At 41.4% G+C, this 20,177-nt stretch overlaps 1 protein-coding gene across 1 annotated transcript; it reads left to right on the top strand.

Annotated features, from left to right (window-relative positions):
• Positions 1 to 305: 305 nt before the first annotated feature.
• On the top strand, positions 306 to 18,511 carry LOC123041905 (uncharacterized). Its single transcript, XM_044464461.1, has 6 exons — positions 306 to 515; positions 1,084 to 1,222; positions 17,211 to 17,315; positions 17,406 to 17,670; positions 17,753 to 17,928; positions 18,032 to 18,511. The coding sequence occupies exons 2-6, from the start codon at positions 1,088 to 1,090 to the stop codon at positions 18,281 to 18,283; spliced, it is 933 nt and encodes a 310-aa protein (XP_044320396.1). The 5' UTR covers positions 306 to 515; positions 1,084 to 1,087; the 3' UTR covers positions 18,284 to 18,511.
• The last annotated feature ends 1,666 nt before the right edge of the window (positions 18,512 to 20,177 follow it).

Genomic DNA, 20,177 nt, shown 5'->3' with positions numbered 1-20,177 from the left:
TATATACATGAATGCGCTATTTCTTTTCTCTGTGTCGTTTCTGGGGACGGACGGAGCCAGCAGAGCCATAGCAGGGGACCAGCAACGTCAATTTGGTTGTGCGTACGTGATGGGCCAACGCGTGTTGCATGCAAGGAAAAGTGCTGTGGTAACGCACGCACGCCTAGTCCCTGGCTTCGCACACACATGGCAACAGCTATGCTCACGACATTCTTCTGCCTTCTAATTCCACTCCCGAGTTGAAACGTACATGCACCCCGCAAAAAGAAGAAACGTGGTCTATGCACCACCCCCGGCCCGGCTTATATCTCACTCTCGCCCGCTCCTAAGTCTCATTCTCAAGTCATTCTATACACTCATCCCCCTCCTCCGGGCTCTAGTCGTGTTCCTTTGAACAAGAGAAAATCCTCTGCTGGTTACGACAGCGGCTCCCTAGTCGGTGTTTGCTTTGAACCACGGAAGAGCCTCTACTGCGTGCTGTATACTCCGCCGGATTCTCCTTTAATTCAAGCAAGGCAAGCAATACATACATATCTCGTGCATCTTTTTTTGCGAAATATATCTCGTGCATCTTAACTAGATCTGTTCATGTCTGATGTCCCTGATGTTTTGAGCGATAGATCTGATTTTATTCTCCAGACGCTATATTTTCTAGTGCTAGATCTGATTTTATTTTCAGTCGCTATATACTCATCTTTGGCCCATCTTTATTAACTTCTTGTACATGTTCAAAAATTACGCAAGGCAACGTTAGATCAGATCTTGGGCGTGCTTAATTTTCTATTCGCTGATTAGAACTCCCTTATGTGATATAGCAAACATTTTATCTAGATCTAACATATTTTTGTTTGACTTGTTGTTTTGTAGCCAGTTAGATCTGATTTTCATACTTCTATCAACCAAAAATTAGATCTGATTTTCGTCCTATATATATACGTGCTGATTAAATTTCTTGACACACATGTTTCTTTCTCTTGTTTCTACCTACTACTCCGGTAGGAGTAGACTGAACATGTTCGTGTAGTTTTCTTGTGAGAAATAAAAATCAACTTTTACGGTTTGTTGATGTGTAAATATTTGCAGAGAGATGGATCAGAAGGGAAAGTCCAATGTTGTTGAAGAGTTCGTGCAAACGGCATCTGGTGGCGTCAGGACGTACAAGGATAAAGAGGCATCGGAGCACGATACTGCCAGCAGTCCTCTCGACGTGTTGCAATCACAGGTAATTAATTAGTTATTCATGCCAGCACCGTGTATCATTGATTATATCATAAATATCGTGGATTATATATTTTAAATAGGTAATTAATTTATTGCTATGCATGCGTATTGCCTAGTAACTGCCCAGTTGGTACCACATTAATGCTACCACTTTATACGTATATACTCAACGAGAGATTTGTTTTCCACCTTAGTTTGTATAGTAGTACTTTTCGCTGGAGGATTGCTACTACGGTGTGATTATAGTTACTGTATAGATACGAAGACTGACGTGGCGAGCTAGTGAATCATATTATTTTGGAAACTAATTTTACATTTACAACAATATTTGTATACACATTGTCGGTGTCTTGAGACCGGTAGTGCCATCGAGCGATGACGTATTTGTTTGGAGTCGGGTGCGCGGGGCAGATAAGGATGGGACGACGCGAGACTGGGGACTTACCCTTGTTCAAGCCCTTCGGTAGGAGGTAAGATTCTACGCGCAACTTTGGTTGTTTGTACGCTCGAGTGCTCACCGACGATCAGGAGGATCGTCAGAGAGAGTGATTTCGGGTTACAATCTCCTCGGACAGGAAAGAGGAGGGGTAGGTGAGAACCCCTAACTCATGTGCGTTCCCTAAGAAGGTCCAAAGCCCCCCTTCTAAATCTAGCTGGAATGAGGTTACATGGCTCGGGTTGGGTTGTCAGTGGCTCACGCCCTTCGGTTCCGCCAGACCGCACCACGCCTTGGCGTCCTCCAACTTTGCAGCCTTCGCATGAGTGTTGCCCGACCTGATGCCTAGCCTCGAGTGATTGATCGGTGCTACACCCGACCAGGCGATGATGACGTTGCTCCTTTAAACAGGACTACGTGGCACATCCTCGTCAGTAGCCCCTGAGCGTCGAGTGTCTGACTTGCCTGGGGGAGCGCACGTGGCTTGTTTAACCCCCCCTCACTCTCACATGAAGGCGAGATCTGGTAGTCGAGACTTCCGGGAATCGACCACCCTGAGTCTTGTATCCCGATCATAATGCACAGGGTCGGTGGCGGCCCCACCGATGTCCTGATCGGTCCCACAGATGCTGACATATTGCTTCCCGAATGTGAGACTTTAGGTCCTCCCTTACCTATAAGATAGGCTGGGGAGGGGTGTGGTAAGGTCATCGAGCCCTTGGTGCCCTTGTCTTTCTTGCGACGCCCCTCCTTTTCTCTATCTCCCGGTCGTTTGTCCATCACTGTTAAACTTCTCATCCTTGTGATGTCCCTCCTATCCACACAACGTAGATGTCATCCCCATCAGCTCCTGACATGGATCCCAAGGCCGTAGATCTGTCATTGTCTCCCATTTCGGAGAGCGAGCTAGGGGTCACTCGCAGTGGAGTTGCTGGTGCCCACTGATGTGGACAGGAGGGTGTTGGAGGTGCTGGTATAGAAGAGATTCAAAGGTCACACGAGGAAGATCTATTGACATGGCCTTCTTTGAAGACGATGGTGCCAAATATACATAAGCTGGTGGCGGCAGGTGTGCTTTCTCCTCATCTCGATGGAAGGTGCCCGAAGGTGAAGCAGTTCACAAACCTAGAGAAAGAGGGAGGTGGAGGTATTCGACCTTTTCTTCGAGACGGGGTTCCCCTTGCCTATCCACCCTTCCTCCCAAGATACTCCATTATTAACTGGAGCTTCACCACTTGAACCTGAATGGGATACTCCAGTGGCGAGCTTTATTACTTATTTTGAAGCTTTTCAAGGAATCGAGCCCCATTTTCCTTGTGGAAGACGTTCTATTTCTAGAGGCCATGCACTTCTCAAGATGATATTCAATAGGCCAAGGGCGCCGACATCTCGTGATGTTCGAATGATGCCAAGGCAGTGGTAGCTAAAGTCTCCACCTTGTCCTCCAACAAAGTTTGGCGTCCAGACTAGTTCTATTGTTCAAATCTTGGGCCCACGTTACCGGTCTTCCACAACTTCACCATCAAGCGATGCCTGGGAACCTTGACCCAACCTTTAGGAATAGGTTGCATCAAAGAAGCTCGTGAAACACGCAGCCATGCTCCATGTGGCTGGCCTTCCGGGGGAGACCCTTGTTGCGATGTTCATCAGGCGGTGAGTCCAGCCCGTCAATTCAGGTGCCGCCTGATGTGGTCATATGCGGGGTTGGGGGATTTGACCTAGGAAGTGTCTGAGGAGTTCGGGAGGAAGGAGGTGCGAGGAGGACGGTGAAACTGGTGACATACAAATTGGTCGACCTGACTAAGTAGTGTGACACACTCACACATCGTCATTACCCGGATGAGGTTAGTTCGCTATAATTTAGGCTAGCCAAGCTTCTTTCTCCTTTCACACCTTATTTCTTGCTTATGGTAGCTTTGCAATAGATTGACACCTTTATGGCCCTGTTTGTTTGGGCTTTTGCTTATGCTTTTGCAACTTTTTCACTTTGGCAAAAAGGCCATAAAAGCTCCTAAATAGGTGCTTTTGGAGCTTGCTACAAAAGCCATAAAAGCTCCAAAAGCATCTATTTAGGAGCTTTTATGGCTTTTGGTCAAAGTGGAAAAGCTGCAAAAGCAAAAGAAAAAGCCCAAACAAACATGGCCTATATCTAGACCTCCCCTCCCTGCAGAATAGGTAGGGTGGTAGGAGGTTGCCCCAGCCCAGGCCCCTATGTGACCCTTGTTTGTGATAAAGCCCCCAAGCGTCGCCCTTGAGGGACCACCAAAAAGAGAAAGAGGAAGTCCTCTCCTGCGATCATTGAGGAGGGAGTGGTCGGCCTAGTGTCCAAACTGGCCTCTTCGCTTCCTAGGTCATATGCGTGAATGTCTAATCCATCCTCTATGTCAGACTTCTAACTAGTTCATTTTTGTATTATTTTGGTCTAGTTCGCGCATGGCAGCAACGATGGAGGATTTGCATGGAAGTCCCATCATACGAATGCATGTCAAGGTGTATTAAAGAGGAATTGTCGACCTCCCAACCCGGGAGCCCCCAACCCATGGCGTGGAATTCTCGGGCGGTGCCCAGCAAAGTTTCACACCGCCTATCGACCAAGAGGGGACCAGGTCGGGGATGGACAATAAAGGATACGCTTTTGGTACTCCCCTGCCAACTTAATTTGATAGTTGTGGCTAAGAAGTTGGACCATGAGTCAAACATGGACAAGGGGCGGAGTTGTAGGCGCAGGTTGAAGCGTCGCTCAACTCCCCGGTTTGCTGGATATGATGAGGAATATTCACCTAGAGTTAGCTTGCAATCCTTCTCTAGCTCATCTAAGTTCCTCCTTTTTTGCCAATTTTCTTGAGTGACGCTTGTACTTGGTGTAGGACCCGAGCTGATGGTTCACCCAACAAGGGAGAGTGTAGGGTCCTTAAGCATCTTTTGGATGATGTCTTTGTAGAAGATCGTTAGGATTGATAAAGGAGGATGACCTAGATTGAGTTCTCTGAGATGAGCTTAATGCTATGAAGTCTTGTACCTTTAGATAGGAGCACGACCAGGTGGATGCCAATAAGCTCCTCAAGGAGTTGGATCTCGATAAGAAACTCAAAGCAGTAGCGAAGCAAAACCGCGTTATTGAGCTGGAGAGCAACACCACTCTTTAGGAATCGAAATGGGTGACATCTCTTGTTAAGGGTGATGTCCTTCTCCTCGTGTGGGTTTTCACTTGATCCGAGTTGTCTGTCGACTCGGGAAAATTTGGATCTTGATGTTGCATGTGGCATGGAGAAACTCTTCCACCAGATTGCCGGGGTTCTTGCCACTCCAACTTTGGCAAAACTCCGTCTGAAGAGGTGAACGAGGCAGAGTAGCTTGTTTGGCACCTACAAAGGGCCCTTGCTGAGATGACATAGTTGCTGTGGGAGGTGTTCGTGCCTGCGGTGTACTTTGGTGAGGCGGTTGCGTGTCCCCGAGCCCGTCGTTCTTGTAGCAGACGCTTCGTGGAGCCCCCAAAGTTTGAGGCACCTGTGATGGAGGCTGATACAGAGGGTGTTGAGGTAGTGATCACCACCGCCATGTCTGTTTACACGAGGGTTGATACAAAGATTGTTGGATGGGGATTTCCCAAGGGACTCCCCAAGAAGAGGTGGTGACCCTGACCGACCAAGCATGTGTGCTGACCACAAGATTGTGGGGGGCATCATCACTGCGATGAAGGCAAAGGAAGTTGTCCCTATCTCATAGGAAATGATGAGAAAGAGCAAGGATTATCTCTTCTTGGTATTATTGTGGCTACAACACTCGTGGTGCGAAGTTATGTTTGCAAAATATGACTTGAATAAAAAAGCAAACCCTTAGTATCCATTGCATGTTTTTCATTGCACTTTTGTTTGTAAAGCGGACCTTCCGTGTGCACTCTTACCAACTCGTAGTAGCTCTAAGGCATAGAATGTTGGTCGGAGTCAGGGGATATATTTTGAGTACCTTACATGCTCCTAGGAGAGATGATAGCGAGGAGGGAATGGATTGAAGGCGGTGACATGCACCAAGGGGAGGTAAGTCAATCCCCCGAATGCTTGGTGGGCACACGCCATGGCTGTCAAAGCAAAGCATTCAAGCATTGGGGCTTGAGCAGAGAGTAATGTCCATAATTTAGGATAAACTACTTTTTATTCATGTAGTGAATATGAGAACACATATTTTAATCTGAAAGTACAAGGATACTTTACTAGGAAAAAATAGGATCTCATCATCGACCTTCGCAATATCCTCACCAAGGCGCTTGAATCATGTCCTGATAGATTCCGCCCTCAGTGTAGCCGTAGAAGGAATTAGTGGCACATAAGACCTTGGGGTCTCAGGGTGTGGGACTACGACCTATGATTTCTTGGATTGTAACACCCAGGGGTTGTCCCTGGATAATGGGGCCCTTCCACTTTGCCGCGGCCAAAGCATCAGTGAGGTTCACACTGTTCACACTTGTATGCCTTCTCGAAGTTGTTGCGCACAGCTATGACTCCCTTGGAGCCTGGAACCTTTATGTTGAAGTAGACATAGTCAGGGATTGCCACCATGAATTTGGTGTAATACATATGCGATAGGATCCTGTAGTAGCATCCCAAGAGGTCAACCATCGCGAAGAGCAAGCACTCCCATCCTGAAGTAATCATGGTTGCCGAAGTTCACACAAAGGGCAATCTATCCAGGGGGTGATTGCTCGTACCCCGAGATGATCCCATGGAAGGGCAATCCATTGGTCTTGATTCGAGAGAGAGATCTCATTCCTTTGAGGGTCTTAGGTAGAGGATGTTGAGTCCACTCCCACCATCCATGAGCATATTGGAAAGTTTAACTCCCTCGAGAATGGGATACACCACCACTAGGAACGTCCTGATCCGAGCACGCGATCGGACTGACCCTTGGCTGGTCTGACCACCTTAGGTAGTGTGATACCACATGCTCAACAATGAGGACCTCGCAAGTTGTTTCCTAGCTCCTATGCTTGGACTTGTAGTGTCTGCGACCACAAAGATCAAAAGTATCACCTTATCCTCTAGGGCACCTCTTCACCTTGACGCCCTAATATGATGGCGGGACCTTGTTCCTCGTCATCTTGTCGCAGAAGTTGTACCTCCTCATCTTGCTGCTGGATTTTGGTGTATGGAAGATGTAGGGCCCATCCATGATTTCATCGAAGGTGGTGGTGGCTCGGGAATTATGATGTGATGGACCGCGCTTCATGGTAGTGGCCTAGTCGTCCTCTCCTTCATGCTTGTGCTCGCAGTAATGGTTTCTATAGACTATCATATGTTTGGTCACATAGCTATTAGCAAGGTCGAGGAGGTCTTGCACTGTCCAGATAGCCATGCGCCCAATCTTGTGGAATATCAGTAGGCACACAATTTTGGTGGATAAGGAGATTGACCTCCGCATCAGTCGGCAAAACAATTAGTTTTTCACATGGGAGTAATGCTCAATGTATTCTCTAAGAGTTTCACCCTCACGATGGACGCATTGTGTCAAGGCTCAGGGGTTGTGCTGCATGTAGTGGATGCTCTTCAATTCCCTTCTAAGGGTATCTTATGTCCTTATGGGAGGCAGACGATGGCGAGTTTGTGCATGTCCTGGGATTAGATGTGGACATGATCGGAGCCCCTGAGCGGTGAGCAGAAGGGCCTGGGGACTGTCGGTTCTTCATGTGCCTAGTCTTGGATCTTGCCAAAATTAAACATGCCTTGACTTGGAGAATTGCTCTTATAGGACAATGGTCTCCTCAAGCGGCATGCATATTTCATGGAGCTTGTCATGGCCAAAAGCCCTTGGGGGTATCTAGATCCCGCCCATGGCTATTACGGGCTCAAGAAGATTCTACTTTGGAGAGGCGACAATGAGGATGCTCTTCTTCTTCCCCGGGGGGGGGGGGGATTTAGAATTGACCCGACTAGCACGATTGCACATCTCTTGCACCCGCTCGCTAAACTAGGTCGCGAGCTCATTCATTTGGCATTTGAATTTGTCCCATTCGGCTGTGAGTTGGATGGGCACTGATTCAAGCTGTTGCCCCCCTTCGGGTTCATCTTGGTGATGGGGGTAAAAAAGGTATCAAATTTGGCAATCATACCGTGCCTGCCTCCATCATGAAGACTTTGTGAGTGGAATCGTAGCTTGTCGATCCATCAACTCTATCGGGGTCGAGGTCATAGGACCAAAATTTGTTGAAGTTGTCTATGACAAAATTACGACCTCTATAGAGAAAAGCCTAGCCCTTGGTGAAGGGGACTACGAGGATCTGGGAATCAACTCTCTTGGAGGAGAAGCAAAGAGTACATAGGTCAAGATTTTGGCCTAGAGAGCGTCCGTCAATCTTGGTCGAGAGAGCCATCCCGAGCCGATCAAAGGATCTCTGCTCACCACCCCCTAATTGCTAAGTGAACTGGCGGTGTTTTGAGACCGACAATGCCATCGAGCGATGAATTATTTGTTTGAAGGGGTACACGAGGAGGATCAGTTTGGTATGACACGAGACAGGGGATTTACCCAGGCTTGGACCCTGCTAGAGAAGGCAAGACCCTAATCCTACCTTTGGTAGTTTGTATTGCTCGATTGCTAACCAACAATAGGGAGGACCATCAGAGAGAGTGATTGCTTGGGTTACTGTTGGCAGAGAGTATAAATGAGGGAATATGTGAGAAACACTAGCTTCTGTGTGTTCTAGAATGTCTTGGATGCCCCGAGAAGGTCCTCCCTATTGTTGGTGTTCTAGAATATTTGGATGGGCTGGGGTTGCATGGCTTGGATCAGATCGTTGGTGGGGTCACCCTTCGGTCCTGGCGAACCGCGCCGTGCATTGGTCACCTCCAAGTTCCATGCCTTTTATGTGAGTACCAATTAGGCTGGTGCACTAGCCTGAGTGCTATGCTCGACCAACTGACAAGGACTTTACCCATTTAGATAGGTCGACATGGCACATCCTCACCACATGCACAATGACATATTGGTTGTGTCGTTTGTACTTCTATTTGTAAATTTATGCAAACAAATATGTGTCGACTGCTCTCTCCTAAGTGAAGGAGAATGGGTTGGGAAAGATCTTTACCTTTTTCACATAATTGTTTTTGCATCTTGTGTTTTATTCCTTAATGGGCCACTTCATAGCCTGCTTGGTGAAATGAAAGATCTTCTATTCATGCCAGTGCTACAAAATATTAAAGTACATTTAGTTTGTGTCACAAGTTAAAGAACTTCGGAAGCAACAATAGTGGCAGTGGTGAGGTATGTGGTTGCAAAAAGTTGGCGACATAATGATCCCAACACATCTGTTTGAGCCAAAAATACATCTACCGCACGTGCCATGGAGACACGGGTTCATGGATGCGCAATCGCTCACTTTTTGCATGGATGGCCTCGAGCGCAAAGCAACGGTCGAGCAATAGGGGATGGGAATCGTAGATCCAGGGATTGCAGTCATTTCATGAACTATTTAAACTCCCATGGAAGCCAAGCCACCTCAGTTGTAGGACACTCCTAGAAGCAAGGACAATGTCTGGCTTATTCTAGGTATGTACTAAAACCAAGAATCCATTCCTGCAATTTGCCCGATTAGCACATATATCTACATTTTTATCCTATACTTAAAGAAAAGGTCTTTAGTTTTTTACTCTTCCTTTGATTTCAAGTGTGAATTGTGATGAGGATTGACTATTAATCTGCTCATTTTGGAAGAAGCTGGCGTTTGTCACATTCCATAGGGACCTAATCTTCATTACAACCACTTCTTCGTATACCTAGAGCTTGTGTTTCTGGATCTACATTTGGCTCCTATGCATGACACTAATCTTAAAAGGAACATGAAGCATTGGGAGTTAGAGAACTAAGGTTAGCCCACTTATTGTTAATAGAGTATTGCTTCTAGTGGCAGCCCCAAGAGATAAAAATAGATAAACAAAATACTTTGATCCATACCTTTTATTCAAATATGTGAAGTTAAAGTACATAAAGGCATCAAGAATGGTGCTCCACAATTGGTCCACTACCAATGACTCAAAGACATGCTTTAGTGACCAAGGTCTTACTTTTTGGGGTGTTCTTAATACAAGGCATGCTCCCATCTTTCAATCATTATTTCTCAACATTCCCAAAGGATGATGCAACCTCAAAGTCATGCTTCAATTACCAAAGCCTTCTTTTTTTAGCGAAGAGCGATGCATACGTCAGAAGATATTATTTTAGCTCGCCATGTTGTAGTGATTCCACCTGTATGATTGGGACCGGGTGCAAACACCTTATATCCACATTATAAATCTATGACTAAGTAAAACATGTCTCAAGATTATTTGAGTGGTATCAATTCCAGTGAAGTGTAATTAGAAGTCTTGTATAGTTATACCAGTTAAGATGGCAGCATATAGGATTATGAGTGCTTGGACAAGATTCTAATTGCTTCTTTTCCATATACAACTTCTTGTCATGTTTGCTTTGAATGTATCAATATGGCTAGGGCATGGAAGAACCTCTATGTTCACACTCATGGCACTATGAACTACTGAATTGCAACCTTGTTCTATGATGTGAGAGCCATCTGGGACCATTAACCATGATGTTAATTTAGTGAGCTCCCTCGAAAGGATCTAAATTTATGTGTCTGTAAAAAATTTCCAATTGGTTGGGAACTTGTGTAAAATTTACAAACAATGTGTTGTAATGTTGAACTTCTCGAGTTGAGTAACTATTTTAGTTTGTGATACTCAATTGGTAATATATTAGACAAGCTAATGATGTTTCCAACAGTAGAATTATCCCTAGAAAGAAACAAATTTTCATTATTTGAAGCATAATTTTTTTTATGGAAAAATGGTATAGGGTCTTTCACTTTCTCCCTTGATGGGCCAGTAAATAGCCTCCGTAATAAAACATAAATAAAATTCTATTTTAGTCAGTGTGTTAGATTAGGAAGCCCCATTGAGTATGTGCTAGGAGACAAATAAGTTGTTAGAATATAAAGAATAGTGATGGCATGCAAGTTGTAGCAGGAAGTTGACAATGGGATTGTTCCATCATAGTTGACGGGGCTGAAAATTAATGTACTATACATGCCGCAGATATGGGGGTCATGACCAGGCAATAAGTAGAGAAGAACCATAGATTCGGGAACATAACTCGTTTGTTGTGCGACACAAACTCCATGGAAGCCAAGATGGCATCAGGGGAAATACACTCCCTCGCAACAAGATGATACTTTCCTTGTTAGGCGCTATAAATGAAGGACCCATTCCCGCAATGTTTTTGATCAATGCATGTATCTTAAATTTATCTTACACTTTGATAAAAAAATTCAAATTTTTTATCCTATTGTTTTCATGTATGAAAATTGTTGAGGGCTTACTACCAATCAACACATTATGGAAGACCTTAGCATTCCTCTCGTGCCATAGGCACCTACTTATCATGAAAACCACTGAGTTATAGGCAATGTGATTATCTTTCAAGATGTGTGGATTGCTTCCTTGACACCAATCTTTAAATGACCATGAAGCTTAGGGTGTGAGCAGTGGCGGATGTAGCACTATTTTTAAGGTGTGGCAGAGGTTATAAAGGAGACAAGGTATAAGGAAATCCTAAGATAAAACTAATTAATTATTCTATCATCAATTGGACAACATTAGATGGACTGAATATTGGATTGGTAGAGCTTATTTCAGTCACAACAATAACATATTACCTTTTGTTATATACATGCCCTTCCTTTTCTACGACACCATTTGCATAATCAACCCGCGGCCTTGTGGGTTGCTGACTCGCTGGTCTCCACCTTGCCTCGCCAACCAATGGCCGCCACCAGACCCTCTTTGATCTTTGCTCATTATCACTGGTTGCTTGCTACCTTGCCAGCGCATACGCCAGTCTGTGCCCTGTTTTGGTGCCATCTTCGTGCAAGATCACATGTATAAAAGTGGCCTCCTAATCGCGAGGGTTTGAGGTTCATCCCGTGTAACTGTTAGTAGTTTTAATGTGTGCATACGTGTAGTCAGGCATTAGCAAAAAATACATTAACAATCAGGACCAGCTGGTACGGGTGCACGACTTAGTTCAAATCTTCAAACACGTAGCATACTAGTAATACATACATGGTTTTCACACTAAAGTTTATGTATGGCAGTGTCCAAGTGAAGCCATTGCTGGCTTGAACACTGGGTGTTAGGCAACCAACGTTAGATCATTCATTGTTAATGGATCATTTCTCTAGAAGCACCCCTGTTGGTCAAAGGGGTAAATAAACTACTTAGTTCGACATGCTTCCTCCAAGTATGTAAGTTGAAGGAGAAACATGCATCAAAAGTGGAACTCCTTAATAGGTCTGCGACCAATGCCTCAAATGCATGCTTCAATACCAATATACTTCGTTTCGAGGTGATTTTAATACAAGGCATGATTGATCCTTTAAGTCTTGTATCCCAACATGCCCAAAGGATTATGCAACCTCAAAGTCCTACTTCAATTACCGAAGACTGCTTATTGGAGCGAAGAGTGATGTGCAATGGTGAAATTTTTAACCAGCCCAATTTTAATGATTACCTCTTCAGTAATGTGCTTTATGAAGGATGTGAGTTGTAGTGTTGTAGTGATTGAAGCTCCCATGGTCATAGGTCGGACGAATACACCAGACATCCTTGTTGTAACTTTGTTAGTAAGTAAACACATGTATCAAGATGCTTTGACTGCTATCAATTATAGTTGAGTGTACAAAATTGAGTATCTTGCACGGTTTTATTGGCTGAGTTGGTTGCATATGAGATCATGAATTCTCAAAAACGGTTCTACTTGCTTCTTTTGCATCTATAAGATCCTATCCATACTAGTTTTAGCAGAATCATTATGACTAGTACATGGAAGCACACCCGTAAGTCCCACTCATTACATTATCAACTAATGAAAATGCAAGCCTTCTTCTATGATGTGACCGTTGATGAATAATGCTTCACTGATCTTACGATTTCGTCATGGAAGATTGTAGAGAGAGGGATGGTGCCCGAAGGGTTCTCATTAGTGATGACGATGACATAATCGTTTTACCTTGGTTTAGGACCCCGTATGCATAACAACCTATATCATGCCTATCTATGATTATTGATGGCCATAGATTGTTACAATGGCATTTTCTTATCTATCGAGTTACGGTATGAGTATGAGCTCCCACGTATCTTCCGCCCTTTGGTGGGGGCTGGTACTGCCCTTATATAGCCAGGCCCAGGTTGATAGTTTGGTACCAACCTTCAATGGTTACGATACGATTAGACGTTTCACTGTTATGAGGTGAAAATTTCCTGCGACCATATAATCCCTAAAGTAGGTATCCCGACCCTTATCCCATACATGTTCCTACTCGAGTGCAGAGGGCGCAAGACTTTGGAGTACTTATATACCGGGTCCTGTAATAAGGTCCAGGTGTGTCGTCTCTCTTTCTCCCTCCCTCCCTCCCTCTCTCTCTCTATGTGTGTGTGTGCCCCTTCTTAGAGTGGGTATCCTTCCTCACCGACAGCGAGAGTCATTAAGGATCATTAATCAGGAGATTAACTTGGCAAGGTCATGTCAGAAATCCAAATTTGTTTGTCTTTGTAGAACGTTCACAATCGGTCAGTAACTTATGTGACATTTACTAACATTGCATTGTAATGTTTAATAACTTATTATGTTGAGTAACTATGTTTATTTGTGATATTAGATAAGATATTTGAAGAGGTAATTATCTTGTCAATAAGAGAGTTGTTCAAAGAAATAAACTAAATTTCATTGATTTTAAGCATATCTCTAACCTAGTTTGAATCAAGGGAAAATTGAATGCGCTGTCATGCACTAGAGTCCTTCCTTGTGACCTATGTGAAGGAAGGTTCTGTACTTTATTTGAATTAACACCCACAAAAACTCTCCACTAAAAACAATAGCATAAATTCCACTAATAAAATAGCGAGGTAGAAAAACACTATGGGGATGACTTTAGTAAGATGACAAGGATCCTATCAAAGGACATCCTCCATGAATGGTAGTGAATTTGACCAAGTTTTATTTTGCTTCTACGAAAGTGTCTTATATAAACTTTGTCAGGTTATAATACTAATACCATCTATGGAAGATACCATTTATGAAGCTAATATCTTACACCATCATCATCCAATTATTTCCTATAAATTCAAGCTACTAACCATTCATGTTGGAAATTCTCAAGTGAACAAAACCTAACGTAACGTGCTAACCATTCCTCACCTACATGATGGAATGGAACCCTGGCTCACTATAGATTTTTTTACACCCATCTCTAGAAAATTTATGTCGATGTTAGCATCACAAGACTCTCCATGGCCATGCCTTGTTAAAGGTCATGGCATATAAATTTCAACCTTCCTCAGCTATAATGTTAGTACCAAAATCACATCATGATTTAGTGTTGCAATCATACACCTATATATACATAAGAGCACATTGTGTATTAGGCTTAGGCGTGGGCCCAGATCCTTTTGAGCTCATGATCCCCAAGGATCCTAATAATAGGGTCTATGTGGAGACCTAGTTCCTCATAGCATTGTTAGATTAAAATAATGTCAAACTATGGGAGAGAGATAACAAACACCATTGCTAGTTCATAAAAATATCTACTAAGAATGTTGTGTATGTTGGGATTTGAATTCGGTGTGTTACACTTAATGATGGCAGAGTTACTCATTGCATGTAATCAAGCTTCTAACGTGGGTATATTGCCTAGCGCCTACAGAAAGAAATATGTATATATCAAATCTACGATAGTACTACAAGAAATTGTTAAATATTTATAATGACAATAGATTATCATAGATTTGTTTTTCCCTTATATCACTTATTAAGCACAACTTTAAGCTATGTAACGGGAAAACAAATTAAGTGTCGATAGCTACCCTGATAATTACCATGGAGAAATTAAGGGGCCACTTAATTTATAACTAAATCAAAAAATGTTCTTGGATAATTTTTTAAAAATCGTAATACTAAATTACCATTATTGTTAATATATGTATAAAACCAAAATTGATAATAAGTCATTGCAATATGTAATGACAAACATATGTATTATTTGTATTTGTTGTTGATCTCATGGATTAACCAATTAATGAGTGAACCAACCACTTGGTTTGTTTGATATTCCTTACAAGTTTGTAAATTTATTCAAATGATAGTTGTGTTGTTGTACATGCAATTTTAAATATCTTTATTTTGTGGAAAGTGATTAAGGCGTCCCCTTTGTATGCTACCAGTCCTTTCTATCACAATTTCCTAGTTCATCCCCAACTGACTCAATATAGTTTTAGAAGTGAGATTTGGCTTATTGGATTCTAGATTGGGGATTGTTGTTGAGTTAGAGTGATACATGATTGTGTTAGATATATTAGGATGACCTAGGCATTTAAAACTTTGCAGGGAGAATTTTGTCACCTATGATTGTAGTTACAATGTATTGGACATAAAGGTCAAATTAGGTATATGCCATGATTGTTACAAAACAATATGATCTATTTAAGATATCACATCCACTCCCCTCCAAGTGTTCAGAGGCAGGATTCGATCAAGCCCCAAGCTAAGCAGAAACTAAGTCTCAATACCTACCTTGAGAAGTACCACATAACAAGGCATAGAAAAAATTACCACGAAAATGCATCAATATGCCCCCCACATCGTAGTGAGGAAATCAACTAAATGGAGGAGATAAAATGATAATTCTACCAACCTACTATCAGGGTGTAAATTTTACTAAGCTACATGTGAGGTTGAAACCCTTCTAGTATCTTGAGCTAGAGTGTTGGTTCTTGGTTTCTCAAATATGATCTAGCCATTGGTGGAAAGGTGTCGTGCGTTGTCTACTATCAGAAAGTGCGCAAACATGTAGCAAGAACTAGGATGCACCTAGACAGTGAGCCTGCCCGGGAAGAGAGGAAATTTGCAACAATGTAGAATGCTCGAGGATGAAGTTTGGGTTCGACATAGTCAATATGAAGGCAGTGAGCTCTATTATTTAAATAGTTGTTCATATAGAATCGACTTCAAGAATTAGTGTTGCAAGTCAGCTATCTAACTACCGATGTGCTAGGTTTGTTTTCTTAGTCCATTAGGATGATTGGAGAGGCAGAGGAATAGGTATGCTTAAAATCCGAGATTTAGAACCAAGTCTCATATCAACTATAGGCATTGAAAATTTCCAAGGCCCAACCAATGGCATTGGTGCATGGTACCAGCTCCACCTTCATTACCTCATATTTATTTGCATCTCCCTTAGCCAACTGTTGCCCTAGCCCCTCCTCCTCGCCCTTGTTGCACCTTGGTAACCCCTCTCACGACATCTTCCTTGCCAACCATAGGCTGCATACCTCCCAATACTTGGTACATGGTGGCTTCATGTCAAGTGACACAGTTCTCATGCCCATTGATTAGTGGTCTTCGCATGATCTTCCAGCTCGTCACTTGGAAAGTATCTATTTTCAAGATATATTTAAGCTTAGTGTTTGATGAACATCTAAGATTGCCTGACAACATGTGTCTTATAACCAACTAGTGTGTGGAGGAGGTGAATTATTGTTTCTTTAAAAATATTTTAGTTACTAGTGGCGTCGTTATAAACAAGGGGAGAATCAGTTTCAGGATGTCTTCTCTCAGAAGATACAATGGTAAGTATAGTGTGAAATAGTGTGAGCTTTTCCAGAGGAGAGAGAGTGAGAGAGAGAGAGAGAGAGATGATTTATGTAGGTTTATGCTGATTTTGATGCCATTTAGCAATATTTTCAGGAGGATTGCATGTCGGTTGCCAACATGACGTGTGCAGGCTCCCTAGCAGCTATATTATGTTTGATGCATGATAGTGATTGTGGAACAAAATGGGATTATAAGATTAAAATATATAATAGACATTATTTACAGGGTAATTTCTTATATTTTTGAGTTACTTGTAATTACATAAAAAATATATTTGGTTCTTTATTCTTAGAATTAGCGAAATTAAAGTCTACATATGTTCGTATATTAAATTGAAGAAGTAAGGACATTTCTATCGTCTTCTATCTTGTAGGTAATATTTTTTATTTTGTCTTCTCAATATATATGTAGCACAAAAATATCAATACTACTATGGCACTCTTACATATTAATACCATGTAAACAGAACTTGACAAAAGAACTAATATAGAACCTCCACTAAATGTGTAAAATACATCTTTGATGTCCGATTTTTGATGAATGTTCGTGTTCTAGCGCATGTAGCTCTTGAATGTTGATCTTTTTAAGATAATGCCTTCCACTTGACAGCTATACAAAGCACATGCATTTACCAATTATGTGATTCTTAATATGAGAAATGTACATAATATTGGATTCCTAGTTCTTAAATTTATGTACACTAAATGTGTTTGAATTTTAATCTCTCGAATTTCACAAACTAAAATTTTCCTCCATTGCATACTGTATATCTAACATTAATATCGCATAAATAAATAAGGATTAACAAATTTAAGTTTTTATATGGCATCACTAACATGTTTATGCATGCAAATGTTTGAAGTCATGCTGCCTGACATGCAAGAATGACCGTGGGAATTGCAGTAATGATGGAACAACAAAACGTTGTGTTGAAGTAACTCTGCACCAGACATTTTGTAAAAGTGTGGTATGTAATAAAATTGTCTATGTCTGAAGCAAAATTTATTTTATTTTAGTTTTGTTTGCGGTGTTGTAATTAATTTATTTTCAATTACAGAATATTACATGTGACATGAGAGAAGCCGTAAACAGCATCTCAGGAAATAAAGTTGTCCTATGTACCCCTGAAGGTTTTCACTATAAGGTCAATGTGACTAAAAGGATTGATGTCACGAGTATTCATGGTGCTAGATGGAACGAGTTTCTATTTGATTACAATCTATTGGAGGGAGATAAAGTTCTACTTATAGTTACAATATATGGTTTGCTTGTTGCTGCCATAAGTAAGGAAAATGTTTTTAAAATCAGGTCACCGACAGCAGGTTCGTAGGTTTGCACACTATACATGTGTTTTTTATTCCGAATAATAAATTGAGAAACTGATTACTTTTCTTTATGTTTTAGTTGCACAGAGTGTTGAAGATGATGTCAAACATATTATAGATGATGTTGTGATGACGAGAGGTTGTCGTCTTATGGTAGATGAAGATGATAATTTGGTTCAATGCATAAGAACTTATGGTGCTTTCGCGATTTCTTCATTTGTGCATAGGATAACACAAAGCGACATGGGAAAAATGGTAATAATTTTAGCTCTGATATGAAAATCAAGAAATGATGTATAGCTTATATTTGTATGATGTTTCTAACGTTTATTACTAACTGAAAAACACACAATTGCAGAAAATACCACGAGAAGTTGCTGATGAATTAGATGTTTGCAATGAAGGAATGACACTGTTAGTAATGTACAAGACTTTCAATCTTGAAATCGACGGAACATACAAGAAAGCACCACCCAAAGATGGAAGAATTGTGCTAGTGACTGGATGGAAGGCTTTCTGTGAGCAAGCAGGGATTATGAAGAATAAAGCCATCATGATGCAGTTCTTCAAGAGAAATGATGACCTGGTTATAGTAACCACTTTATTATAGACGGCATACTATGTGGATGGTATGAAATAGATAGCATAGTGTTCTATGCAATATTTCCGTAATGCATAATTCATGTGTTCTCCTTGACTTGAAAACTCTAACATTCGTTGCTATGGATATTTGATATGTTTCTATGGCGAACTAAAGTTGGGGCGCCAAGAATAAGTTTTGTGTTGTGAAATAATTTGGCACTTCAAATATATTTTGAGTACTGAATCGTTGTGATCCTGGTTGTTTTTCTGAAAGTATGTACTATCTTGCTGTAAAATATCTGGATGTGTGGTTAATAACAAAAGTTTACTTGAATATGTTTGCTCTTTGTATAAAATGTAACTCATTGGATTTGCCAGAAGCACTAATATTATTCAATTGCATGATATCACGTACACAGTGGAGGATAGAATGCATTGTAAGTTTTGAAATTGATAAGAAAGGAAGAACATGATTGCAACTTAGGAAGTCTGATGTATAATAATAAGAATTGCTTACAATTGCCTCATATGGCAATATATTAACACATATTACCATGAGGAAGGTTAACTCCATCTCATGATAAAATGTTGTTTCATTGCATCTGCTTCAGACAATATTAAATTTAAAAATAAATGATCTACACACCTTCAGTGTATCTATAATCTTTTGCATTGATCATACCACATTTCCACCATTTATGTAAAAAAGTTTATTTGGACTAACCTATGAATATAGTACCCCGTGTGAGTTTCTATTTTCCATTTTCAAGAAAAATAGGTATTTCAAACCTTCAAAAAATCAATAAAAATATGAGGATGGATTTTGCACCAAAGAGCATTAGGAGACCTGGACTTGGGCCACGAGGGCCCACAGGGTGCCTAGGCGCCCACAACCAAGGGGTGATAGGAGGGCACCAATGCACAACAAGAAGCTTCTAGAGCCTACCTATGGCCGCAAACTTGCCTCCAATGAAATCCAACTTCATGTCTATACACTAGTCATGGACGTCCTTGCTAATTACGTAATCCAGAAGGTTTCTTTCTCCAATTCCCATGTCTTTTGTAACTTAAGGCTCTAGGATGTTGGGCTTCCTCAATGTTAACAAAATAACATTCTTACCTTTTTTTCAACAGCTTCTAGAGCATGGACCACCGATCTAGAAAAGGAAACTTATCGATGATATAATTGGACATGTGTTGGATTAAAGCCTTCATCTCTATAGTCGTCGAGTGATCCAGAAGGTAAACTGGACACTATATTTTTCAAACATTTTGCGATGGAAAGAAATAAGAAATGTGACTGTTGTGTAATGCTCATGTAAGCTACAATGTAATTTAACCAAGACGTTGATTATGAACTGTTGATTATCTCTTATTCTCTTGTTGAGGTGTTCTTATATCTTAGATAGCTTCTGCTATAAATATCATATCATATTTTGTGAAATGCACAAAATAGTTTAGACTGGTTTTGTTTGTTTCTGCTTTAGTGTGTACCATGATATGCCATATCATTTTGCCGTGAGCTTTGTCACTAATCCGGTGTTGATTTCTTCAGGCTTCTGAAATAAGTGACGTTGATTAGTAGATAGAGATGGCTAAGGATTTTGGTAGCAACGATATGCGTCTGTGATCAACCAGTCTATTCATCCATAATATACAACCTCGTTCAGAAATGTATAGAATATGTACCTTCATAATATATTCTATTCATCCATAGACGCATATGTGGTAAGGCTAAACTGCTGTCCTCCCACCCTTTTAGATGCCATGTCGTTCAGGTTTTCAGTTTGAGCATTGCACTTTTGACTGGCTTCCATATTTTGATGTTTGTTTTTAGATGTTCACTAACTATTCTTCCCATCTTGATTTTCCTAGAAATACTCAAGTTCTTCATAGATCCACAAATTATGCATGCCTTATAG

The sequence above is a fragment of the Triticum aestivum genome, chromosome 2B (genome assembly GCF_018294505.1).
Source record: "Triticum aestivum cultivar Chinese Spring chromosome 2B, IWGSC CS RefSeq v2.1, whole genome shotgun sequence".
Taxonomy (NCBI): Eukaryota; Viridiplantae; Streptophyta; class Magnoliopsida; order Poales; family Poaceae; genus Triticum; species Triticum aestivum.
This window is presented reverse-complemented; position numbering and strand designations above follow the sequence as displayed.

Excerpts from the sequence above, each read along its gene's own strand:
- LOC123041905 (XM_044464461.1), top strand. The coding sequence starts at position 1,088 with ATGGATCAGAAGGGAAAGTCCAATGTTGTTGAAGAGTTCGTGCAAACG. Across the intron at positions 17,316-17,405 it reads AGACATTTTGTAAAAGTGTG|AATATTACATGTGACATGAG; the intron begins GTATGTAATAAA and ends TTTCAATTACAG. Across the intron at positions 17,671-17,752 it reads AATCAGGTCACCGACAGCAG|TTGCACAGAGTGTTGAAGAT; the intron begins GTTCGTAGGTTT and ends TTTATGTTTTAG.